The 27,270-nt window shown below is 39.9% G+C and overlaps 1 protein-coding gene across 8 annotated transcripts in view; it reads left to right on the top strand.

Annotated features, from left to right (window-relative positions):
* Positions 1-27,270, top strand: part of ACACA (acetyl-CoA carboxylase alpha) — a 249,999-nt gene that overhangs the window by 165,265 nt on the left and 57,464 nt on the right. For all 8 annotated transcript variants that reach the window (XM_080677837.1, XM_080677835.1, XM_080677836.1 and 5 more), the window contains 4 exons: positions 13,315-13,584; positions 16,262-16,359; positions 21,117-21,237; positions 21,791-21,901. In XM_080677837.1, coding sequence (XP_080533963.1) covers positions 13,315-13,584; positions 16,262-16,359; positions 21,117-21,237; positions 21,791-21,901 — 600 coding nt within the window. The remainder of the gene's footprint in view (positions 1-13,314; positions 13,585-16,261; positions 16,360-21,116; positions 21,238-21,790; positions 21,902-27,270) is intronic.

The raw sequence follows: 27,270 nt of genomic DNA, 5'->3' as shown, positions 1-27,270 counted from the left end.
AGCTGCAGTGCTATTTGAAACCTCTTGCCATGATCTTTCTCTCCTGCTTTCTCTCTGCTCTCATTCTGTGTTTGAGCGAATGGAGACTAGGGGAATAGTGAAGTCCCAGAGGGACAGAGCTCTGTTCTTGCTGAAATTACAAGCACAGAGCTGCCTGGGCATGAACATGTAGTGTTTACTCTGCCAGTATGAATACAAATAGTCTTATTATACCGGACTCTGTACCCAAAGACCACACACACACACACACACACACACACGAATAAAAAAAAAAAATTAAAGGTTTTTTTAACCCTTTTAAGACCCAACAAACCTTGATGGAAAAGGGATGTCTTATACTATATCTGGAAATAGCAAAGTCAGTATTAGGAACCACATTTCCCTTTGCCCAGTACTTTAATAATCTTGAAATCTAATAGTAGTAAACATTTTTTTTCTTTTTGTCAGTTCTCACTTTCTTCTTTTATTCTTTTCCCTCCTTTGTTGCCTATTTTCTCTTTTCTTCAAATGATTGACTAGAATTGAGGCTGAGCGTTAGCTCGCTATTTCTGAGTCTTTGAGCTCAGGAGGAGTGAGACCAATGTTCTTTTGTGAGCTGTTAGTGAGTAATGCCTAGGATGGCTGGTGAAGTCAGTCAGTGGCCATAGCTAGATTATGGGGCACTGCATGACAGGAATGAGGTTGGGGTATTAGTACCAAATTCTGTTACCAATAGCTTGAACATACAATGGAGCATGTCCACTGAGAGACTGACCAATCTAAAGATGAAGTTTCAGCAGTCAGAACTCTGAGGGACAGCTCTGCCTAAGAGAAGACGCGCTGTCAATAGGATGTATTTCCTCATGCCGAGCCCAGTGTTATCAGGGCAAGTTGACTTTCAGCTATTGCAGTTTAATTTTCTTTGGCCAAAGAGACAAGTTTGTCATGAGCCTGGCACCCTACATTTTACCCAAGAATGATGTGAGGGGAAAGAAAAGAGCTCATGCTGATGAGATTTGGAGCAAATCTGTCCTGTCCCACAGAGAATGGGCATCTGAACAGAGACTTGAGAAATTGTTTTATTAAAAAAGGAATAAAAAATTGACCTGTTAATGTCCCGAGAGCCAAGGCTCAATGTAAATGCATTGATGCTACATCGACATTAAATCATTATAATGTGGTATTCTCTAAAGGTGACGGTTCTACCCGGCCATCACTGTGGGTGATATTGCATTACCTTGAAAGATTGGAGTTTCGGGGTTTAAAAGCTACCACGTGGATATAGGAATAAAAGTAAAACAAGATTCCTGCAGAGTTTCCCCAGGAATTGAGATGCGTTTCCCCATAATCAGAGTCAGAAAACCTACACTTATCAGACCATTGGCTATATGTGTGGCCAGTCTTCCTTATTTTTTTTTTTTCCAGGACAGTAAATGGGTAAAATGGTGATGGGTCCAGGAGTTGGAACAATTCAGTTCCATTTAGTTTTAGGGAACTTGTTTGCCATTTGAGGAAGAATATTGGCTGTTTCAGCAAAAGATGTGACCTGCATTTTGAACACTGTGCCCATGTTAATAAAAGCAGGAGAAACAGCGTTTTTCTGACGTGGTATTAGCTACGTTCTCCTTTCTATTTTCCTAGCTGTCCCTCCGCCATCAAGAAAGGTGTAACTGAAGGAATGCCACGATGTATGATGAAAGTTGTAGGAGAATACATTTTTCTCATTGTCAGATTTGAATGGCATTGCGTTTAGTATGAATTTAGAGTAGGAATAAAGAGATGCAGACTAAATCTGCATTACTTGCAGATAGCTCCAAAGATGAGTTGTCCAGAATTTTTTTAATAGTTTAAAGTAAAGATGAAAATTAAGGAAAATATGATTGCAGCATATACTAAACTGATTTCACTTCTAGCTGAGTCCATGATGCTACAGTGATGGGCACTGTATGTAAATACACAGCTCGATGAATGTGTGCTGTTGAGCCTGGGTAAAGAAGCAATGCAGCCAAACAACAGTTCTGCTCTTCCCACATCTCACTTTTGGAGGAATTGTTTTCATTTTCCTGTTGTTTGTGAACCTGTTTTGATCATTTGTTGGAAGTTGTAATTGCAGGTGGGAACATTTTAAGTGAAGTTCACAATTCAGTGCAGCTACTTTTCGCACAGAATCCTGTTATTAAAAGGCTCAGGCTAAGATCAAGCCAAGGCTGTAACGGACTTGACAGAGAACAACTTAACTTTGCCTGGTAGACAAAGAAAACACTAGCCTTCTTGAGACTGTTATTTGTTCTGAAATGTTATTAGCATTCTTTTATTCTATTTCCTTTAACAGCTCTTTGAACTACATTACAAATTTCTAAATCAGGCAATGAGGAAAGATATGAGAGAGATGCACCTTTCATAGTAATTTTAGTGAGGATAGGAATTACGATCCTGTTCTCATTATTTCAGAACTTGGCCTTTTTAACAATATGAACCCATTCATTCCCTCTCATCACTCCTGTCATAATGAAAAACTGAGATGAGGAGAAGATGCTGTGTTTAGAAACAATTAGGTACAAGATGTGTATTCCAAAAAGGATTGATCTTTAGATACTGGAATTTTTGCATAGTATTACATTTTTTCCATAGCATTTTTTTTGGGAGATAGGTATATTCCAAATTGAGTGCAATTTTATGGTCACTTGTGCACACACTACCACACTTAGATCATTATAAGGGCTCCAAGGCTTCATTTTTTCCGATGGGCACTAGGTGTCAGGGTTTTTCCTTCTCTGCAGCTTAGCATTCAGACAAGCCTCTTGATTTGCCTTGTTTGGTGAGGCAAATCCAGCAGTGTCCTCTCCCCGCTACCCTCCCTTTTTTTTTTTTCAGTTGGATTGGTAGGCTTTGCCTCATGTTCCTACAATGTGCAATTGCATTTTTAACTCTTTGGGGTGGAAGTCTGTTGAATTTTACCTCATGGCTGTACACATTTTGATAGAAAATAATTTTTAGAAGGAGGATGATTGAGGGGAAAAAAAAGTAGTGTAAATTAAAGACTAGCTGCCTTCATAACTGGTATCTTGGTTTTAGTTCCGTTTTATATTCTTGGAGGTGAACTGTTGGGGATCAGGAATTCTAGAACTGCTCAGCCTTGCCCATATGTAATTGACCGTGTGCTGATGTCTAGTCTCTTTAATATTTTACTATGAAATATTTCAAACATACAGAAGAATATGGAGAGTGTTAGGACAAATACCTCTACATTTTCTGACCAGCTTAAACAAATCTTACCATTTTGATACTGTTCCTTACTTACATGTTGCTATAATCCTTTGGAATCTCTAATTTGAGTATAAAATAAATTAGGAGTTGGGTAGGGAAAAGATGTTTGGTAAACTTATATAAACCTAAAAGATTGGAAGAAATAGTAGATTCATCTTGACAGTTCTAGGCTGGACTTCCTAACACAGAGGACCTCTTATTTTAGAAAAACTACCATTACCCTCTGTCTTAATTCACTTGGTTGACATTTTCCATACTCTTAAAGGAATTGCTTGGGTTATCCTGGATTCAGATTCTAGTGGAACCCATTATGTTTAGAAATTCTGCCTGCAGAGAGTATGTATATGTGTGTGGGCTTGAATAAGGAAAGTGTTGACCATTTCTATTGCACACAGAACCCAAATATGTTTCTGGTTTAACATTAGACTTTTGTGTATTGTTTTACTCGATTTAACCTCAGAATAGCTCAGTGAATGTGAACCTCATTTGGCTGAATTTTTACTATGCTTTCGTTTCATTCTTTTGAAATCAGTTTACCTTTTCATGCTGGGTGTGGAAATTGAGTCCATGTCAGTCTTTTAGATATATGTTGGGAAAAAGGCATATTTGTATTGTAGTGTGCTGAAGGTGAACTCTGAAATAGACCTGATAAAAGTGGTTCTGAAAAACAGGACCGTGGTCTGTGCACTGATTGTTCAAGTTATACAGAGAGACTAATGGTCCTTGCTACCAGTCTATCCCTGAAGATGGGAGAATGTACCTAGTAAGATAGAAATTTCAAGTATAGTAAGAGACATATTATGGAAAATGTGGTAAGATAGTTTTACTTAAAATTGTGCGCTCTCTCTTCTGTTACCCTCGTTCTAAGTGAGCACATTTAGTTATGTCTAAAATGTTTCTTTTTGTCTGAAATGATCCTCAGAACCAAAGTTGAGTTCCTTATTAGAGAAACATTAAGGCTGATTTTGAAACATTGCTCTTCCTGCCATGGAATTACTTTTAATGAATTTCTAACACTGTTCTTTGGGGATGCATATACTCTCCTTATAATTCCTTCCGAATGACTGTTATTGGTGTTGGAGATTTCTCATCAGGTTGATTAGTTGAGTTTGACTCATTTCATTAGTAGCAAACCAAGGCCCAATGAACTTGACTGGCTTTGAGAAATCCTAATGTATCCATTAGTGACTAATGCAGCATGCGTGGAGGGCTCCCCAGTTCCTTTCAAAAGTACGTCCTCAAGATAGCCTTTAAACAAGAGATTGTGCTTGCCAGCATTTTCATACATCTCCAATTTTAAGATTTTACGGAAAAAGGATGTGATACGGTGCCCTATGTCAAGAAACTTTAACCAATTCCAATCAGAGGCAATAATGAACATCAGGACAGCAACAGATGACACCAGAGGATGAGGTGTAGCGTGGAGCATCAGAGTTCAACATTCGTTTCCATGACTAATGGGCAAGGCTTCTGGAACTGTCGTAGGCCAAATTGGTTAATTGCCATATCAACCAGTTACTCCTATGCCCCATTTCTCAAATACCACTGGCTTGTGTGTGCTCCATTGCATGCTTTTGTAAAAATTGGTATATTTATGAAAGCATTGTGTGCATGTGTATAAAATTAATGTGGTTTCAAGTATATAAATATTACAGAAAGAAATAATTCCCCTGTTCAAAATTATTGTTTCTAATATTTGGTAACATTTTTAAAGTTATCTCTGGGATAAAAAATTTTTGCTCTAAAAATATTTTTTCTTACCCTTTTATCGGTTTTTAGAAGGGTTGAGGTAAGTTTGTTCAGCCGTTTTTGAATTATACAAGCATGTAAGAAGGTTTTTTTCAGCTGTTAAGAAAATTGTTTTCAGGTCTTTTATGTGATCATACAAACTAGGCAATGGAACATGCTCTCCAGCAGGTAATACAATATGGAAAGGCATTGACATTTTTTCACCATGGTTTTTCTCAGCACAAATGAAGTCAAATATTACATGGTTTAAAAATACACATTTTTAACACCTGCACAGTATTTTCTAATATTTCATTAAGTATATTTTTTTCCATGAGATTCTAACATGGGTTAAAATTATAATTATTTTTGATAGTATCTAATTAAAGTGAAGATTTAATATTCCATACAGGATACAAAAGGGGGGAAAGGTAACATTTTATTTTGTGTCTGTAAAGGAACTCAAGTTTAGATTCCTTCTCTCTAGGAGCTTAGTTTTTTCTCCTTTATGATGCAAATGATACTTAGGTCCAATTCAGCTCTAACATTCTAGGAGTCTATTTCTTTTTTAATTTTTTAAATTGAATTTATTGGGTGACATTGGTTAATAAAATTATATAGATTTCAGGGGTACAATTCTATAATATATCACCTGCATATTGTATTATGTGTTCACCACCCCAAGTCAAGTCTCCTTCCATTACTATTTATCCCCCTTACCCTCTCCTACCTCCCCCCAGCTCCCTTTCCCTCTGGTAATTGTCTTGCCATTCTAGGAGTCTTTGTATGCTGCTCCAGGGCCTTGCAGGATACTTATCTTTCTGGCAGTAGCAGTAGTAGAACAATAGCTGCTGGAGGCTTTGCCAGAAAAACTCAACTTTTAGACTTTTAGCATGGAAAGTAAAGCTGCAACATCTCAGCCACAGTCTAACCTTTATATTATTACAACTGAACCTAAAATGAGGCGATAGATACAAGAAAGACAATCGTGGCAAAGATATGCTATTTCTTTTCTGCTTCCCACAGCATAGCTAAAGTTGATGGATGCTTCTTATATCCTTAAAAACAAAATCCTATATTGTTTTGTCCCTTAGCTTTCTCTTCAGATTTCTTTATTGAACTTAATATTGTTTTATTTTGTAGTAACAGCAGCTTTGGAAAGTGCGTGAATGTGTGTATGTGTGCATTTGCACATTCTATTCACACTGATAGTACAATTAATGTTGATATCAGTTTTGGTGTTAACTTTGGGTCATAATTAGTGTTGACACTTTGTGTCAAACTAATGGCATTTATGGGCACCATCAGAATAAAGGTTAATATTATCATGTTTTTAGTATCTGTTATAGTAACATTAAACCAAAGTCCTCCCAGGAGAAAAAAATACATATATGGATAGATAGATAATGTCTTTCTATATCGCTGGTGTTACTCAGTAAGAAAATGACATCTCAGCGCAGAATCCTAATCACTGTTTGGAGCATCAGAAATAATGATCACCTCTGATCGGAGCTTGTGAATAATTCATTCGGTTTGATTTTCACGTCCTGTCCAGTGATACTTTTCAAACCAAATGTGTTTCTACAGGAAAATAATGGTCCCACTTCTTATGGAAATACTGTGGCACAAATCATTTTGCCCACATAAAAACAGTTAAATAAGACTGTTGTCTTCTGCTTTCTCCTCCCCGTTCCCTCCTCCCTCACTTGGCACGTGTTTATTCCAGAATCAGATGGTGGCCAAAGAAATATTTTCTTCCTTAGAAATTCTAGAAGGAAAACAAATATTTATTTCTGTTTTTCCTTAGCTTATTCCCAGAAACCCTTTTGGTCCGTATCCCTTTTTTGCTTTAAGCTAATTAGTTTAGGTTGATAACCCTAACCTTAAGAAACTTGCTAATAGCTAAGAACATTCTATTATCAAAAATCATCTGAAATAAAGTATTTTTCCAACGATTTATAGCTGTATTAATGAAAACATAATTGGCAGTAGTGACTAGAACCACTTGGTTAGTCAGTGCCTCGGCAAGGCAGCAGTTGGGGAAAGAAGTTGCTGACACCGCCTGGACCAAGAGCCTGAGTCAGAAGCTCATTCTGCACTATGCACTCACTCTCCCTTACAGCCAGCCCCCTGTGGCTACATGTTGCCCTTTTGTTGCTTCCTTAGCCCTTAGTCCTGAAGTGGCTTTTTCACTAGGTGTCACCTGCATAAAAATGTGCGAGGTAGAGAGAAGCCACCACAAGGGGATTCGGTGATGGAATATCTTTTGGTTATTATTTTTCAGTTAATATACAAGGTAACTTGGGCTTAGGTAAAAATCAGTGAGTGTCATATTCCTAATCACATTGTTGTACTTTGTGTATGCTTTTATAGTGATTGCACAATTTCCAGTATCAGATCTCCATTATGTATATACTAGGGGCCCAGTGCACGAATTCGTGCACCTTGAAAGGAACTGTGTCACAAGGTTGTGGTGGGCATAGGGGCAGGTCTCGGCCCATTCTCTGCACCCCAGGCCGGCCCCTCCCACCGCGGCCCCCAGTCCCGTCTGCTGGCAGCTCTGCTCCTGCTGCTCCCACGCGCTGACAGTGCAGGCCCTGCTTGCACCTGCTGATGGCACGGAGCAATTGGGGCCAGCACCAGCAGCAGGTGCAAGTGGGGCTGTCGAAGGCAGTGGGTGCCAGCGGCAGCTGTGGCCCCAATCACCCCTCAGGAGCAGGGGAGGTGGAGAAGCCCTGAGGGGCAATCGGGGCCTGCAGTCGCTGCTTGCGCCCACTGACGGCACCGAGCAATCGGGGCAAGCAGCGGCAGCGGGTGCGAGCACCGGGCGGGACTGCGGCATGCGGGAGCAAAGAATTTTCAGTAACCACCAGAGGCTCGTCCCGATGACAGGGACTGGCACTCTGCCTTGGTCTGGCACCCCTGCTCACCTCCACCATCCCGCCGTGGCTGACGCCTGCCATGTTCCAAGCTCTGCTGCCTGCTGCCGAAGCCCACCATGTTCCACGCACGCCCCCTGGTGGTCAGCACATGTCATAGCGACTGGTTGTTCGCTTGTTCCGCCATTTGGTCTCTTTGCATATTAGCCTTTTATTATATAGGATAATATAGATAGACCCCTCTATATAAAGTAATTTGACTAAGAAACTTAGTGTCCTAGTTAAATGGGAGGGGGTGGGAGGAATATGACTGTCTTTTGAAGTAATGACCCCATCCGCTGAGACAAAGCTATTCTTAGATGGAATATTTTGAACCATTTCTCCTGAATATTGTGACCCTTTTTTCTCTCTCTCTACATCTAACAAGGGCAGGAAGAAGCGTTTTTCAACCTAGTTTTCATCATCAGACAGGAAGTATTTTGCATTCAGAAACCATTTGCAGTATCAAATTCCATTTTGTCAAGTGATTAGCTAGTTGAGTTTGGTAGAGAATAATTTAAAAACACAAATTTGGAAGCGGCTGTGGTGCTTCTGCACTTGAGGAGAGCAATTGCTGCTTTCAAATCGAAGCCCTCTTTCAGTGACTGCGCATCGCAACGTGGATCATTGTGTTCCCTGTCCGTGCAGCTGTTACAGGCCTGCAGCTGTGGGCACCATGTGTTCCTCTCTAGTCTGCTGGAAGAAATAGGGGAGTGGTGGATTGGTACCTTGCCTGCCTGTCAGTGCAAACGTCCCTTTATGTACATATGTTTGTAAAGCTCTTTAGCCCCCTTCAAGATGAAAGGCTCTGTATAAATAGAAGCTTTCGATTTTAGTGCATGTTTGTAATACATGTGGTACAGTCCTAAATATGTATTTAGCTGATAGGCACTGTTCTTGTCTGGTGTACAAATATTGACTTTAAAGCATAAATATGTATTTAACCATCAGACCAGAAAAACACTGAAGCAGTTACTTCTCAGGTAGAGATATTAATATTGTATAAACCTATATATACATATGTTTGCATTCTACCACATCACTGTAGAACATTTCCTTTTTTAAAAAGTGAAATGATATTCCCAGCAAACGAAGACAGTTCCTGATATTCTTCTCCCTTTGAGGTGAGTCTTGGTTTTTAATTTTCATATGTTTATATCTCTCTGTCATTATAAAATATGATCTGTGTTGTAGTATGGCTAAAATTTAGAGTCAGTTCTTATATGAAACTCCATTAGTTTGGTGAGATTTTTTTCCCCTTAAAATTTTTTTTAAATGACGGAAATATTTAAACGTACACTAGGGATGATAATATAAATTCCCATGTACCTTTCACCCAGTGAAGAGATACTTGGTATCCTTTTTAAATTACATTTTTGTTTTATAAAATGTTTAAGTTATCACTGCAATGCAAACGTATTAAAGAAACTTTGGATAATGGGGAAAAACACACACACACAATCCCATCATCCTAAAATAACTATCATCTCATTTTGCTATGTCCTTTATTTCTGTTTTCCCCCCACAAAAAGTTAGTGTTGTAATATTTACTATGCATTTACTATGTGCCAGGTACTGTTCTAAGGTTTACCATGTATTTAATCCTCACAAATTTATAGAGTAGGTTATTATTCCCCCATTTTACTGATAAGGAAACTGAAATGCATAGAAGTTAGTAACTTACCTAAGGTTATGTGGAAAGAAAACTAAATCTCTATTCTGGCAGAGTCGGATTCTATTAGATTTATGGTCTCCAAATCTGGCTTCTGAGTCTGTGCCCTTTACTATTTTGTTATTGTAGTATACATACAATTTTGTTACACTGCTTCCTCACATTTACTATTACATCGTGGGTATTTTTAAATGCTATTTATAGTCTTCATAAGGCAGTCCAAATCAATAGCAATGACTTCACTACCCAATTTACTTCCCTTCAAAAAAGTTTTCACGATGAGATTTATTATTTTAACTTTTTGTCTTAATATATTTTAATTTGTAGAAAAGTTGCAAAGACAGTACAGAGAATCCCATATACCCTTCAGCCAGCATCTCCTAATGTTTACATCTTACATAACCATAGTATAATTATAAAAACTAAGAAAGTAACATTGGTACAATACTATTCAATAAACTACAGACCTCATTTTGGATTTCACCGGGTTTTTCCGGTAATGTCCTTTTTCTGTTCCAGGATCCAGTCCAGGAAACCATATTTTGCATTTAGGTTTCAATGACATGCATGTGTGTTATAGTTGATACTTATCTTTTCATAGTGTTTCAGCTAATTCATAACAGCTATAAGGAATGGTTAATTTTTCTGTGCTTTAGTTTTCTCATGGCAATAATAACAGCTGCTTTTAAGTTAATGATAATAATCGCTATTATTTGAGGACTTTTATAAGACAGTCTCTGTGCTACTCTAATGTGGTGTTCCTCACAACAATCCCTCCAGAAAGATACTGTTATTCCCATTTTATAATTGGAAAAATTCAGACTGGACCAAGTGAGATAACTGGTCCAAGGTTATACAGCTAGTATAAAGCTGAGATTTGAACCAACACAGGCTGACATACCCAACTTAAACTTTTAACTTTAAGCTTTTAAATGTTGATCATATTGGTCAACATTTAGTATAGTATAGCATGTCATAGATGTTCGATTAATGGTAGCTACTAGTATTCTTGATATTTAAAAAAATAAATAGTTGATTAATGTTTAGAACTGTTGTTCTATGATCCCTAGAGATATGGACAATGTTCTAAGCCTTTGGTGATGACTGTTTTCCAAGTATCATTTTAAAAATGAAATGACTATGGAATGAACAAATATTTATTATTCCCATATTATGTGTAGAGACCCTGCTAGGCACTAGAGATGATATAATGGTTCAAACTGGCAAGCTCAAAGCAGTCCTAGGCAGTATATGATTAATTATCAAATAAATTCTCTATATGAAAGTCTTAGTAGGAGATCAGAGAAGAAAGGGGTCACTTTAGGCTAGGGGAAGCTTTACTAAGGAAATGGAATTTGAATGAACCTTTTTAAATGGGTAGATTTAGATAGGTTGAGAAGAGAGAAAGGAAAAAAACTTTGCATAATGCTAATTCTAATAGTTTGTACATCAAACCTATAGGTGCTATTAAATTTGTATATGGGGACACTGAGGCACAATAAAGTAATTTTCACAAGACACACAGTTAATAAGTGATAAGGCCTGGGTGTGGATGCATTTGTTTGACTTCAGAGCCAATGCTACCATTATACAACCTATCATTTGATTAGCAATAATATCTAAATTTTAATGTAAATTGAGCAATAGGTGCTTTCTTAGATGTTTATCTCTTCCACTAAGGAATCTCACTATGCTAAGACTGGGCTAGCACTCCCCATTCTGTAAGGGTACAGTTTTAGGGGAAAGGGGGATCATCCATCTGGGGGAATTAACTTTGGAAAGAACATTGATAAAGAGTAGTGTTTTCTTGGTGCTGCTGGGTTGACACCTAATTAGAAGTCAATATTGCAAGCATAATGACCTGGCCAATTGCTGAACTGACTGCCTGAGTGACACAGTTAGAGTCCCCAGGTAATAACAAAAGATAAGAGTATTATTTGCCTGCCCAGTGCCACCTAGACACAATGTTTGCATTAGCATGCAAATGCTGAAGGAAATTCTTCAGGGCTTACATCTAAGCTGCTTCTGGTCTAGGTGGCTAAGGTTAATATATCACAAAATTTGGGGTAAAATGGGGTCTTTCTAACTACAGATGCATTTAGAGAAAATAGCTTTTTCTTCCTGAGTAACAGAAGAGATGTTGGGTTAGAGGGCCACGTGAGAAAGCAGGTAAAATATTTCTCCCACACAGGTGTTCCATTAACCAGCTTCTTAAAACCATGACCAAAATTACCCTGATATTTGGAGTTTCTCTGTACTATTTTTTTTAGATTATCTGTTTCTCCTTCCTTTCTGTCTTTAATGAGCAGATAGAGTAATATCTGATCTCAGAAGGTGATTGGATTTTTTTCTGTGTGTTATATCCATTTTTTGATTTGTATTTTGCCAATGGTATAATACTTTAAATAGCTTATATTCATCTGTAGGTGCTTCATATATATATTTCTTAGTGCCGAGAATCACAAATAGCTGTGTGGGAAGCTTCAACCAGCCTGATTACGGTGGATGTGCAATTGGATTGAGGAATGTGTACTCAGAGCTTATGATCACTGGCCCGGTTGAGTCTGGGTGATGCATGTGGCTTTCCAGGGATGCTGCTATTTACATCTGTTAATGGTCCTTCTTGATGGCCGGCTCCCCAATGAGGTGAAATGCAGCAGCCTGGGGATGAGGGACCATGGCTGCAGATGTGGCTGGGCTCCATTAGGCAGGACCAGGGATGCTCATCTGGAGGGCTTTGTGTTTGGGGGCGAGTACTGGGGGTGGGAAGGGAAAGAAGATAGAAATGGGAGGGGGGATGGAAAACATCCTTTATCCAGGTATAGGGAAACAGACAGGCAGACATGAAAAACTGCAGCTGTAACTGGAATGTGAGTGAACAGAAAAGAAATGGAACTAGCGAATAAACAAGTAGTAGGATTGACTAGTTCTCATATAGAAGGAGATTAAAAGAGGAGAGGGCTGTGAGGATTTGGGAAGAGACATGTCACCCCTGCCTTTTAAGTCATATCATTTATTTGTGTGGCTGGTCAGATGCTGTTGAACAGAGAGCAGAGATTTACATAGATCATAGTGCAGCAAGAGATTAGTTCCTTGCATCCTTTGGTTTTCTGGTTCTGGAAGAAAGTGACAAGAGGTGCTCACAGGAGTGCGATGCGGAGCTATATTACATTCTTGCAGAAATGGAAGATACCTGAAGCAAGCCAGTGAAAAATGTTGCTGTTCCTACCAAATGCTAGAGGACAGTAAAAGGATGCAGAAATCACAAAAGTTATGCAGTCCATGAGAGGTGATCCTCTTCCTGTCCTTCCTTATGTTGAAGATTTCTAGGAAAGAATCTCAAAAAAAAAAAAAAAAAAAAAGAGAAAAGGAAAGAAAAATGAACTAGTGTCTTAGTAGATAATGTAGTAAGTTCAGGAGTTCTGGATTTCATTCCCAGTGCCATGGCATTCTTCCACAGGGATTCTGAGTACATTTTGGCTTTGGTTTCTTTTTTGTTTTGTTTTTTACCTCTTTGAGCAGGCCCAAAGATGGAATTGAGATAACTGAAATACACAGGAAACCAGCTGTTTCAACATGATCTAAAGAAATATGCTAGAATATGTGTTCTGGTTTCTCACAGGGAGCTTGGCTCTTTAGCAATGTGTATGCATATCTACATGAAGGCTGTGTCCGATGCTTTCAAGGAACCCACAAAGAAAATCAGCATGTAAGAAGCTCGTATTTATTTATTTGTTTTTGCTTTTGCAGATTGGCATGGTGGCTTGGAAAATGACCCTTAAAAGTCCTGAGTATCCAGAAGGCCGAGATATCATTGTTATTGGCAATGACATCACATACCGAATTGGGTCCTTTGGGCCCCAGGAGGATTTGCTGTTTCTCAGAGCTTCTGAGCTTGCCAGGGCCGAGGGTATCCCACGCATCTATGTAGCAGCCAACAGTGGAGCAAGAATTGGATTGGCGGAAGAAATCCGTCATATGTTTCATGTGGCCTGGGTAGATCCTGAGGATCCTTACAAGGTACAAGCTAAGGAAAAATAATACTTCATGACACTATATGGTTATGCATATGTGTGTGTACAGGTGTAGAGAGGTGGGGGAGAGGCAGAGGTTTAAATTTGAAAGCCAGTATTGATGGTGAACCATGTTGGAAACAAATTGTCTCTCAATATGTTCACCTGGTTTTTCCTCCATCTCTGAAGATATATTGCTGATTTTCTGGTTGAACACTATTTGAAATAGTAGGTATGTAGTTAGCATGTGACATGCTATACAAAAAATGTCTGTCTTTAAACTATTCCACTGTGGCTTCTGGGACTTATGGTCAGTCATCAGCAACATCCCTTCTCAGCTTCTTCTCTTATTGTTCTCCAGCCTGTATTCTACTTAAAACCTGCCTGTCCTTTAAATACACTGCTTCCTTTGTAGCCCTCTTAGGAACTGAGTGATTTCTCTGTTTTTGTGTTCTCAAGCCTGGAAGGGGAACAGCGTCTTCCTTGTGCCTCGTTGCTATTTCCAGACCCTTTTCCCTCCTTTCTCTCTGAAAACCTCTGTCTTTGAATCCAGTGTCATCAGACTGTGCCATATTGCCGCCACTGCTGCTTATTATAGTGTTCCCCAACCTTAGTCACTCCCTCTCAACCTTTGCCTCTTTTAGTTGCTGGGACATCCTAGCCTCTCATTCCCATAATCTCAATTTCAAGCTTCCCTTTCTTTGCCACTCCTCCATCCTATCTTTGCAGCTCACTTTCTTCAGTACCCAAGTCCAGCAATCCTTTGAACCCACCAGGACCTACAACCATTAATCCTACTACCCTTCATCTGTTACTCACTTCTTCCTACATCCTCATTTTATTTCTATCCAGCTTAAATTCTAAGGTCAATCATAGGTTACTTATTATAATCACATTATAGGTACCACCTTTCCTACACCCTCAACTTTTTGGCTTCTGTCTTCATTCTGCTTACTCTGTGCTTTACAACCCTTGTTTAAATCCAGCTCTCTCCACCTACTCCCATACCTGCACCTACTTAGCTGAACATTGATAGAGAAAAATACAAAGTGCTGTTGACTGGTCTTTAAATTCAAGTTTACCAACCTTTTGAATGATAGTCTTGCATCTTCTTCTCTCTCCTCAAACCTTTAACACCTTCTCCCATCCTCACTCTTAGCTGATGACCTTGCTGTCCAATTTACTGAAAAACAAAACAAACAAACAAAAAACAGAAGCAATTTGAAGACAGCTTCCACAAGCTCCCACATATCTGCATCTGTGCCCTTACTCTCCATCGTCTCTCCTGTACTTTGGGAGAATGGTCCCTGCTCCTATCTAAGGCCAATCCCTCCTCTTGTTCACTTGATCCTTTCTCTTCTTGCCAACTTAAAGATGTAGATCAACATTTCTCCCCTCCCTCCCCCTTCCCTCCTCCCCCCGGCTTCTTGTACCATCATTTTCCCCCTCTCTACTGGGTCTACCCCTTTAGCATACAAATACTTACCTTGAACCCGCTAGGCACACTCATGCCTCAGTACTTTTGCACTTGTGGTTCCTTCTGGTTAAAATGTTTCCCCTCCCTCCCCCAATATCCTCATGTCTCATTTCTTCAGTTCTTCAGGTCTTTGCTCAACTGACACTTTCAGTGAAGTCTTCTTTGGTGATATTCTGTTTTATTTTTTGTAAAACATTATTCCCATTATCTATGTTTTACTTATTTAGTTTGTACGTGTTCTCTCTTACTAGAAGGTAAGTTCCATAAGGCCAGAAATTTTTATCTGTTTTGTTCGTTTCCGTTTTTCCGTTTCGCCTAGAACAGTATCTTGCACATAATAGGCACTCAATAAATATATGCTGACTGGCATACTAATGATACTCAGTGCTACAAAGTGTTCTCGTCATAAGTCATGCAAAATCAATGGCAGATTCATGTCTCTTCCATATTATGTTCACTGTGTCTGCCTAAATGTAGCTTCTAATTCATTGAGTTAAATGGTGGGCATAATTTCTCAAAGTATTTAAAATGTTTTTCTCTGTTTACTTTTTTTTGTGGCTGAGTGACTAATTCACTTAAATTAAACACACTATCATATAACTCTACTTTGTATGTGAGTATATATTTGTATGTATAAAAGTAAATCAATTATGAAATATTAGTATAATTTTTAAAATGTAAATAGGCATTAGGAGTTGTTTATTTAAAAAAGCAAAAGGCTTGAGTTCAGTGGTTACTTATTATTAGCACTGCATAGACTTCTGATTTTAATATTGAATATCTAATATTGTGATTCTTTCAATTATCCCATACCCATTTATATTTTTATGATATTATGGATTTGAGAAAGTGAAGCATAGTAATTCACATAATTCTTTAATTTTGTGTTTATGTCTTTAATAGAGATGTCACTAGAGATCAGAAAGTGACCCTTTAACCCTAGTGAAAATGAAATAAATGGAATACACTTGGCATTGCAGCTACAAGACATCTTGTTTCAAGGACAGACAGTCAGTGACTGGAGAAATAGGCACTTCCATCTTTCAAAGGAGAACTGTCTATGCTAGTAATCTATTAGACAGTAACTCTAAGAAGTGATGTGGCAATTTAAAGCTAGCTTTGGAACAAGCTGCATTATGCATGCTTTGCTGTGTCTTCTGGTTATGTGGTGATGGCAGATAATGAGTTAACTATTTGTGCTTCACAGGGATACAAATATTTATATCTGACCCCTCAAGATTATAAGAGAGTCAGTGCTCTCAACTCTGTCCATTGTGAACATGTGGAGGATGAAGGAGAATCCAGGTAGGTATATATGTATCAGAATAATTTGGCCCTGGATTAGAGGAAGGAGAATATGATTATTTTTTCCTTACTATCCTGCTAGTCATGACCTTGAAGAGCAATGAAGATTGCTTTTTACATATTTAGAGGTTTTAGGTTTGTATTTGAGGTCTACCACTTATTAGCTGAAAAACCTTAATTATATTTATAATATTTATTCATTTTATAAAAGTCAGAACATGTAAACAATTATGAATAAAAAGTAAAAATCAGCTATAATCCTACCTAGAGACGCAATATTTTTTAATGTTATTTTTCAATTACAGTTTACATTCAATATTATTTTCTACTAATTTCAGGTATGCAGTATAGTAGTTAAACAATCATATATCTTACAAAGTGGTCTACCGATGGTTATTTTAAGTACCCACCTTGTATTGTACATAATTATAATAATAATATTATTATTTTTTATAAACATTTAATCACCTTTATTTATTTTTTGTTTGTTTTTGTTAATCCTCACCTGAGGATATTTTTCCATTGATTTTTAGAGGGAATGGAAGAGAGAGGGAAAGACAGAGAGAAACATCGATGTGAGAGAAACACATCGATTGGTTGCCTCCTACAGGTGCCCTGACCAGGGCCCGGGCCAGGAGGAGCCTACAACCAAGGTACATGCCCTTGACTGGAATCAAACCCGGGACCCTTTGGTCCACAGGCTGATGCTCTATCCACTGAGCCAAACGGGCCAGGGCTATTACAATATTATTGACTATGTTCCTTATGCTGTACTTTTTTTACATTCTCGTGACTGTTTTGTAACTACCAGTTTGCAGTTCTTAATCCCTACACCTTTTTCACCCAGCCCTCCAACCCTTCTCTCCTCTGGCAATCATCAGTCTACTTTCTGTATCAATGAGTCTGTTTCTGTTTCGTTTGTTCATTTATTTTGCCGAGAGACACTTATTAATGTGTAGTATATTCTTGCTGTCTTTTCTATATATGTATTTTTCCCATAATAATTGGGCTGTAATAGGAAAACTTTTGTTAATTTGTTCTTTTCACTAAAAGTTATTTTGGGAAAATTTTTGTATATTTAAAAATATTATTTGAGAATATGATACTTTATGGTTTCATAGTATTTCATTGTAATGAATATAACATAAATGAACATTCAGACTATTCCAAACTTTCACTGTTAATCTCCCTGGGCTGAGCATCTGTTATATAAACTTTTAGGAATATCTCTATTTTTGGGGGGTTAATTTCTGTAAGTGAATTACTGGTTTAAAAATATATCCATTTTAAATATTTTTTATGATTTTAGATTGCATTCCCACCGGTAGTTTATAATAATACTTGTTTTTCCTCTTTAATTTTTCTCCACCCTTGCTGACATCAATTATTGTTAATGAATAAAATAACATATAAACAATTTGTTATTTTAACTGGTATTTTTTTTATTACCAATGAAGTTGGTTAAAGTAAGTTGTTTTTCTTTTCTGAGCTTTAGTTTCCTCATCTGTAAGGTGAAGGCCAAGCCCTTAGCACAGCACTGAGCACATAGTAAACAGTTAAAAATCCTGGCTGTTGCTGTTATTGTCTTTAATAATGGAGTTGGTGTTACCTATCACACTGGATTGTTGTGAGGATCAAAAATAATATATATGAATGTGTTTTGTTAATTTATTGCACTATGTAAAGGTTTTTATAACACTAGAGGCCTGGTGCATGACTTCGTGCACAGGTGAGGTCCCTCTGGGTGGCCTGCAGGGATCGGCCCAAAACCTGCAGTCCAACTCGACCTGCAGCTCCTACCTGCTGCTCCCGCTCATCCCAGCCCCACTGTGCCTACCATGGGCTTGTGCCCAGTCAGTCCCGATTGGGAGAGGCTCGCACTGCCACAGCAGCACTCACCAGCCATGAGCCCTGTGTCTGGTGCCCTCCCAAGGGGAGTGGCCTGTGGGATAAGGCTGAAACCGGCTCTCCGACATCCCCCGAGGGGTCCCGGATTGCAAGAGGGCACAGGCCAAGCTGAGGGACTCCACCGGTGCACGATCGGGCCAGGGAGGGACCGAGGGAGGGCTCCAGGGCGTGTCTGGCCCATCTAGCTCAGTCCCGTTGGCCAGACCCCAGCAGCAAGCTAACCTACCAGTCAGAGCATCTGTCCCCTGGTGGTCAGTGCACGTCATAGTGACTGGTTGACCAGTTGACTGCCCCCTGGTGGTTAGTGCACATCATAGCAAGCTGTTGAGCAGCCTTAGCATATCATTAGCATATTACGCTTTGATTGGTTGTTCGGTTGTTCTGCCGTTTGGTCTATTTGCATATTTCCCTTTTATTATATAGGACTAGAGGCCTGGTGCACGAAATTCGTGTACTGGCGGCGGGGGGGCGGGGGGGTGTCCCTCAGCCCGGCCTGTGCCCTCTCACAATCTGGGACCCCTCGGGGGATGTCTGACTGTCTTGGGGAGTGGGCCTAAGCCGGCAGTCAGACATCCCTCTCGCAGTCCGGGACCCCTTGCTTTTTACCGCCCGCCTGCTCGCTGCTCCTTACCGCTCGGCTCACTGCTCCTTAGTGCTGCTGCAGAGGCAGGAGAGGCTGCCGCCACCGCCGCCGCTGCGCTTGCCAGCTGTGAGCCTGGCTTCTGGCTGAGCGGCGCTCCCCTGTGGGAGCACACTGACCACCAGGGGGCAGCTCCTGCATTGAGCATCTGCCCCCTGGTGGTCAGTGCACATCATAGCGACTGGTCATTCTGGTTGTTCCACCATAATGGTCCCTTAAGCTTTTGTTATATAGATTAAAATTTGGTACTACTTTAAAGAATGATAGCCTCAATGATAGAAAACTCAGATCATAGAGCAGAATGTGGGAAATTTTCACTTTTCCATGTAATACAATGGAAGAAGAGGGCACTTAACAGATCATGAACACCTGTGAAGTAATGTGCAGTCCTCAGAAGGGAAAAGATCTGCTTTGCAGGGAAGGCTGACTGGGTCCATGAGTGTTTGTGACTGTATGGCTTGTGAGTCTTATAAAAAGAACACATTAATCTCTCTCCACCCTCTGCTAAATTACTGTGGCTCATTAACTCCTTAAGGAAGATAAGCTTTACCTATAATGTAACTCTAGAAGCTAGAGTATAGATACAGAGCCAAAGGAAGAATTGGAGAATTTTGGGGAGAAGCTAAAAATAGAAAGGCAAGGGAAACTGGGAAGCAGAGATGCAAAGTCACAAACTAATAGCAAGGACAAAGAAAAGGAATTGATGGAGGGCTCGAAGTAAAGAAGGGAGCAGAGAAATATGGGGGCAAAAAAAAAAAAGTAGTTTAAGAGCCACTATGGGATACTTATTTATTATTTCAATTTATAAAACTATGCCCAGTGCCAAGCCTTCTGGGTACACATGGAACAATAAATAATATATGCCCATCTCTACTTCTAACTTTGTATTTTTCCTTTCTTTTATTAGTTGCATTCCCCATCTCCCATTTCCCATTATCAGTTATCACTCCTAATCCCCTGCCAAGAAGACAGATGAGTGGCTCCCACTGGATCCACAGGATGCTTTCTGGACAAGTTGGCCAGCATTTCACTTCTACACACATTCCACCTGCCCCTCCAGAGGCCTGTAGCCAGGAACCCTCGTGCATACACTTGATATTTACAGAGGAGTAGGGATAGGAGTGCATTGTCTTAACTTTCCCCTTCATCCCTGTCTTAGAGAGAGAATTTTTGACTTTAGAATGTGGGCTTATCATTCTCACTACACCTCTGGATTTTTTTGTTCCTATGTAACATTTATCAAAAATTGATGATTTAATGGCTATTGCTTATTGTAGAAATGTGCATTGATTCTGCCTCTGAGAAATTTGTTCTAGAAATTTGTTCTAAAATCTGAGTGCCATCTATGTGGCAAACCCTCCCTTTGTTGCTTTAATTTAACTCGTGTCAACTCTTAGAGGTAGACACTGTTATCCCATTCCCCATTTTATAGAAGTTACTGTTATCCCCAAAGTCACATTGATGTGTGTGTCTGAGCAGGGATTTAAATATATCTACTTAGTTCTAGATGTTGCTCTTTCTTTTATATCATACTAGAGGCCCGGTACACAAAACTCATGCACAGGTGTGGTCCCTAGGCCTGGCCAGCAATCAAAGAGTGAGCGTCTAGTGTGGAAGGGCCGGTCCCAGCTGACCTCTGGGCCCTGGGACCACCAGGTCCCCGTGCAACCCCTCTGCCTGAGTCATCGGCCCCTGTCTGGCTCCCTCAGTGATTGGGAGCCGGGAGGCAGCCCCATCCCCCGCCGCTGCTGCTGGTCGCTGTCTGCGGGGCGATTGGTGGGGTAATCGGGCCCCGCTTGCATCCACCTTGGCCTGGCACCATCTGCTCACCTGCTCCACCATCCTGCGCGGTCCTGCTCTCGTTGGAGCCTACTGGGCCCTCCACTGCCGACTGCTGCCAGTGCCACGTCACTGATTCCTGCCATATTCCATGCCGCCCTCTGGTGGTCAGAGCATGTCATAGCGAGCGGTCAAACTCCTGATTGAAGGGACAGTTTGCACATTAGGCTTTTGTTATATAGGATTGCCTCTAGACAAAAGAGGAACCAAGCTACGAAGGAAAGATACATGAATAAAGATTGTAGGTTATATATAAGCTTCCAGAATGCTTTCTGTATGCTTTTAGTAGCCTTTTAATGGTGATTATTCTTTTAAAAGATTGTTGCTATTGTGTTAAACCGTCATAATTTGGCATGTCTATATCCAATAGGTACAAGATAACTGATATTATTGGGAAGGAAGAGGGCCTTGGAGCAGAGAACCTTCGAGGTTCTGGAATGATTGCTGGAGAAGCCTCATTGGCCTATGATGAGATCATCACCATTAGCCTGGTAAATCTTGCCTGAATGTGAAATTTTTGAAGAGCTGACTGTGTAGCTGGAATTTCTTTTTGTCCCATTCCTGCTATTCAATACAAAATGATAGCATTTCTTAAGGTTTTTATATCTACAATTTGATTTTAATTGTAGATAATCATGGGAAGATAGGACAGTGTAAATAATCGAATTTCCCAGATAAACCTGATATCTACTTTTAGCCTTTAGTTTAATTTATTTCTCTAAATATTCTATCAGAGTTTTAACAGCTTAAATTTCTTCTTCCCTTACTACTTTCTTTGTTCATACCTCTAATATCGATGCCAACCAACTGTGAAATGGGCAAAAATATGAGACATAAAGGAGCTAATATTGGAATCATTGTATGAGTTCTGTATCTTCTTTTCCTTGACCAGGAAATTTATATTTTTAATATTGTTATTAAACAAACTTTATAAAAGCAGTATTTTTTTATTTCTGTTAATGTGAGTTTTACATGTCTGTGCCTTAGTTTTTACAATTTAGGAGGGGATATAAATATGTGACTCATAGAATTTTTTTTTTTAAGGTTACGTGCCGGGCCATTGGAATTGGGGCTTACCTTGTCCGACTGGGACAGAGAACCATCCAGGTTGAAAATTCTTACTTAATTCTGACAGGAGCCGGGGCCCTCAACAAAGTAAGTTTCTAGGGGTTGGGAGAAGTATGTGAAGCTGTCTGAAGGTTACTGCAAATTCTTGATTCAGGGTCCTGATTGGGAGGATGCCATGCAAGCCATGCTTCCTCTGTCTATCTCTTCACCTTTCCTTCCATCTTCCCTAACCATTGCCTTGCTTGCCTGTTCATTCATTCATTCAACAAATATTTTGAGTATCTACTATGTGCTGAGCACTGTTTCAAGCCCTGTGGATATGTTAATGAACAAACCGTATGAAACTCCTGCTCCAAAGAGTTTACATCCTAGTGTTTTTCTAGAAAGAGAATTAATTGAATGCTTCAATTCTGACCTCCCTCCCTTTTTCTCATCTGTGAGTAAGGGAAATGATCTCTATTTCCAGACATAGAGCTGTTCTCTGAAACATCCTCTGAATGTGTTGAGGATATCAAGTTTTAATGTGTTGAGAGTTCTGTGAATGTACCTCTCAAAAAGGGCACGTAACGTGGTTCCTTGTACATAGACAAAGTACTTGGTAAATAATGAATGGAAAGATCAGTGGATGGATGGACAGATAGATTGCTGGGAAAGAGTATAACATAGAGGCTTATCTTCCCTTCAAAAGAAATGCTTGTGCCTTTTCAGTCCAAGCTCATTGGGGCTTTTCCCAAGGCGGGTATTAAAAGGTGTGGTGAGGTCACTTTTTGTAAGAGTGAAAACTATCTAAGAATACCTGAATATACGAAGGACAATGTAGTTCTGACTTCTTTGCAGTCATAGGAAAATGATTTTCTCTCCAGAGCCTAGGAATATGTAATAGTCGGGGACAGGCTGGCTGACCTTACACAACTCGTACAGCCTCTCAGCTTTCTTTACCTATCAAACGGGTATAACTTACACTTTTAAATAATACTGTGGAGATCAAATGAGAAAACATAAGTAAAAGTACCTAATACTTGGCATAAAGTGCTGGCCCTCATTGCAATTTCAGTTCCCTTTTCCTCTCTTTTACATAGTTTGGTGATTGAGCTTGTGGAGTTACACACATGCTAAATTGTATTGGGTATTGTGTTTACCAGACATGCACTAACTTTTTTTATTAAGCCTTGACCTTCAGGTAGAAGGATAGGAATTAAGTGTCCTAGCCTATCACTCTCATTTAGAACATGTTGATAGTTCTGTTGGTCCAGTTAGCTTTGGTTGATGTCAGGAGTGAGAATGGTTCGATATGATCAGCTTGTTCTTGGCATTCATGTGTCCTTCTCTGGGCTTGCCTTTCTCTCCAAGGAAAGGCAAAGGTTGTGAACCGCCATTAGTTAAGGAAATGATTCCAATGGAAGAAACTGCTAAGTGTTCTACATTTTTTAAGTTGCTCTTTTGCATATTTTCTTAGGATACGATATTGACGAATGTTGAAGAGAGTTGTTGATTCCATTATCTGTGAGAATAGAATTTAAAGAAGACACCTGTATTTCCATAATGTTTCCGTGCCTCAACAAAGAGCTAATTCCTGAAATGTATCTTATTTCAGTGGGTTTGTTGTTTTCTCCCTGATACTATGTTTACACAAAGAATATTAGAAAAAGCAAAAGTTTTGTTGGGGTGTTGTTGCTAGTTTTTTGTTTTTATGGCTAAAAGCTAGCTAGTTGAATTTCATCTGTGCCTTTAAGAAAGCTTTAAGGATTTAGTTTTCTTCAAATCTGGTTCAATTGTTCTGAACAAATTCATTATATTTACCCTCTTCCTAGCCTACGGGGCTGCTTGTTAAAGGAGAAGCCCAGTTGCAGGAGAAAAGACAAGTGAAGCTGCAGCTGTAGCTCAACAACAGTGCTCATTTCCAGGAGGACATGATCATTTGTGTCTGAGGGGAATGATCAGTTATAGAGTTCACCTAATCCTGCTCCTTCCGCTTCTCTGTTTTCATGTCAGTGGCCTCTTAAGTATAGAGTCATGTTGCTGGAAGACATGAGATTTCATGCAGATTCATTAAAAATGTCCGATCTGCCCCTTTGCCTATCAGGTATGAGAAAGGAAACTGTACGGGAGCTACATGCTCAGATTGCCTCCTCTGTCTTTGTGTGCACTGGTGACTTTCTACATCTCTGTTTGCCTTACTTTCTGTAAGAATCTCTCTCCCAGACTCTGGGTGTGCAGGTCACTTAAGTACATGTCTCTTCCCGTGTGAGCGCTGGTCTCTCTGTCTCTTTGTGTCTGTATCTTGCTTCTAGATCCCTCTCTTTCTCTGTGTGTGTGCCTCCCTGAGTATCCATGTGTGAGGACGTCTTTGTGTGTGTCTGAAGCACTGTAGAGCCAGCCTCCTTAAGCCTTGACTATTTTGCTCGTAGTATGTGTGTAACTATGTGAAGTGGAAATGTACGTGGTATATGCAAGACTTAAGACGGAAAACATTTGACCCCCACCTTTTTGAGTCTTCATCCTTTATGTTAAACATTGGGGTGAAGAAAAAGAAGGGAGGGGTGCGCAGAGGTTGTAGGGAAAAAATCTGTGTGTGCAAGTGCCGATCCCGTTGACCCCTTTGAAAATTGAAATAATGATAATGCGCGTCTCCTGACTGCATCAAAGTATCAGCACATCAAAAGCCAGGAGGCATGAAATGCAAATGATAAAGTGAAAGCAGATGGATTGTGCATGATCGCCTGATGCCCAATGAATTTTAAAAGGTGCCGGTTTGCAAATGGGGGGGGGGTACAGATGAGAGGTGGGGGGACTGAAATAAACACGTTATCCCTGCAATTTTTTTGTTCTTGATGCTCACTCCTGACAATATTTTTTCACACTTGAGTGAACACCCACTCCATCTCTCTCTCTCTCTCTCTCTCTCCCCCTTTTCCCCTCTCTCTTTCTCTCTCTCCCCACCCTCACCAACTCCCCCTGCCCCATCCCCCGCCCCTTACACATCTCAGGTCATGTCGCTGCAGCTCCGGTGGAAATAATAAGATATAAACCACGAGGTTGTTATTTGCATAGAAATAGCATGGAGCCCCAGGCAGCAAGGGAGAAGGACACAGGGATCATTTGTCTAAAATTTTAATGAAAACTTTTGCTGAGGCAGATATTTTTTTAAAACTTTCTTTTTCCCTGCTTTTCTCCCCATCCCCACCCCCCTCAAACCCCATCTCTGATTTGACTTAACATGGTTCAGTTTGAAGAGAAAGGGTGAAAGGGTTGACACTCCACATAGCATATTCCCGTAATGCAGCAACATGTAAATTGTTTATTCTTTTAATAGATATGAAGCCGGAGACACACACATTTCCAATTTAATACATTGCATGTATGTGTCCAGCTTTTATGGCTACATTCCATCTCAGTATACACATGATTGTGCCCTGTTGTTAGCCAACCTGTTTTTAATTAGTTTAGACCTTCCTACCTTTTGTTTCCAAAGACTATTCCTTTTTAAAGGATTTCTTTTTTTGTAGCCAACAGGAATAACCTGCATATAAAGCAAGAATATTCTCATGGTTTCCTTTTCTTTTACTTTCAGTGGTTTTACTTACACTTACACATTGTTAAGTGTTTACTTACACTTAACAATGGTTTTACTTACACTTACACGTTTTATTCATGAGCGCCACCTCTTGCCATCGTGTCTTTTGTTCTAAAACCAGAAAATGCTTCCCACATTTGTATTTTTATCCCTTTCCCCTTGTGATCTCAGTATTTATGTATTCTCTTTTTCTGTCTGTCTTGCTCTTTGTTGCCTGCAGTTATTTGTAAAATGCTACCAAGTTGAGGAGAGAGACAGTATCTGGGTTTTCTTGAGTGTTGCAGAAGCAGATTTGACATTTGTACTACAGGCATTGGGCTGGTGATTAAAGGCAGTCTGGGTGACTTTATTGGAAACTTAAAATGAAGAACATCAGTCTGGCTTCTTGCTACCTTCTAGGTGGGCTAGTGGTGTCAGAGGCATTTATAGGTGAAGGCTAAAACAGTAAGAGGTAAAGTGACTTGTTTCCATTGACAGAAACTAGATCAGCACCAGAACATGCATTTCACATCCCCAAGTTTCAATTAAAATGAGCTCAGTCCTTGTGTCCATAAGGCCTGAAATGAGAAGGTAGTCCGGTCATTTTCCTTCTTGTCCAAATATCATGAGAGTGATGACATAAATAAGAGAAGCTTCTACGGCCTGCTTTGCCATGTCACTCAAAGTAGTAGATCATAGGTTCCCAGCTCTGCAAACTGTAGGCTGTGAGTGGCAGAGTCCTCAAAATGCCTGGCTGAGTGGGTGAGTACAGATTTGATGGATGTGACAAACTACCCTGCTTGGCCTGGCAAAGGCAGTGACCTATCTGCTTGGGGAACTGGTGATAGACCTGTAAGGGGCTGAGACAATTTGTAGAGTCAAGGTACCACTGGCAGTAACTTTCCAGTTTACTTCTCTTTCCCCACAACTCCTCCTCTCCGTTTCTGTTTATTATGTTTAACACAATTTCAGGTGGTAGATAGGCTGGAAGGACCTCGTATTGTAAGGGGCACTGATGTAGACTAGAGCCTTCTAGTTCTCAGTCCATTGCCCCAGACTTGGTGAGAGCTCTCTCTGTACACAGAGCAATCAGAATTTGCAGTTTATGGCTTGTCCTCTGGACAGTAACTGTCTATGGAAGTAAGACCTGTGCCAATGGCTGTGATAGATGGGTTATATAGATCATTCAGGAGGTTTAATTTTTTTAAAAAAATATATTTTATTGATTTTTTACAGAGAGGAAAGGAGAGGGAGAGAGAGTTAGAAACATCAATGAGAGAGAAACATCAATCAGCTGCCTCCTGCACACCTCCTACTGGGATGTGCCCACAACCAAGGTGCATGCCCTTGACCGGAATTGAACCTGGGACCCTTGAGTCCGGAGGCCAACACTCTATCCACTGAGCCAAACTGGTTAGGGCAGGAGGTTTGATTTGTGATAAGTATTTTAAAGCTTATGATTTAGTCGGGGGGAAGCATCCCATAATCTCATCCCCTTAGCAAAATCAGGCCCCTATTTCTGCTCCATCTGTCAGGAAAAAAGAAAGTATATGATGGGTGTGGCTAGGACTAGATGTGAGGCTGGTAGATACATATTTTAATGTATCTTCCCAGTATGCAATGTGAAGTTGCTGACTATTGGGTACAGTATCAGAGATCCTCCCATGAGCTTGTAGCACCAGGGGCCTACACTATACATTCTGCATATTCACCATGACTGTGACACACATCATAAGAGTCATGGAAGCTCAAGAAGGGAAGGGGAGCTTTAGCCCTCGTATGATGCAGCATTGTAACTTTCACATAACTTAAGGAGGTGGAATAATTAAGAACATGGACTCTAGAGCCAAACTACCAGGTTTAATTCCTGGCTCTACCACCTAGTAGTTTTGTGACCTTGGAC

This window comes from Plecotus auritus, assembly GCF_963455305.1.
Source record: "Plecotus auritus genome assembly, chromosome: 7".
Taxonomy (NCBI): domain Eukaryota; kingdom Metazoa; phylum Chordata; class Mammalia; order Chiroptera; family Vespertilionidae; genus Plecotus; species Plecotus auritus.
Note: the sequence above shows the minus strand (reverse complement) of the source record. Positions and strands in the feature narration are given on the sequence as shown.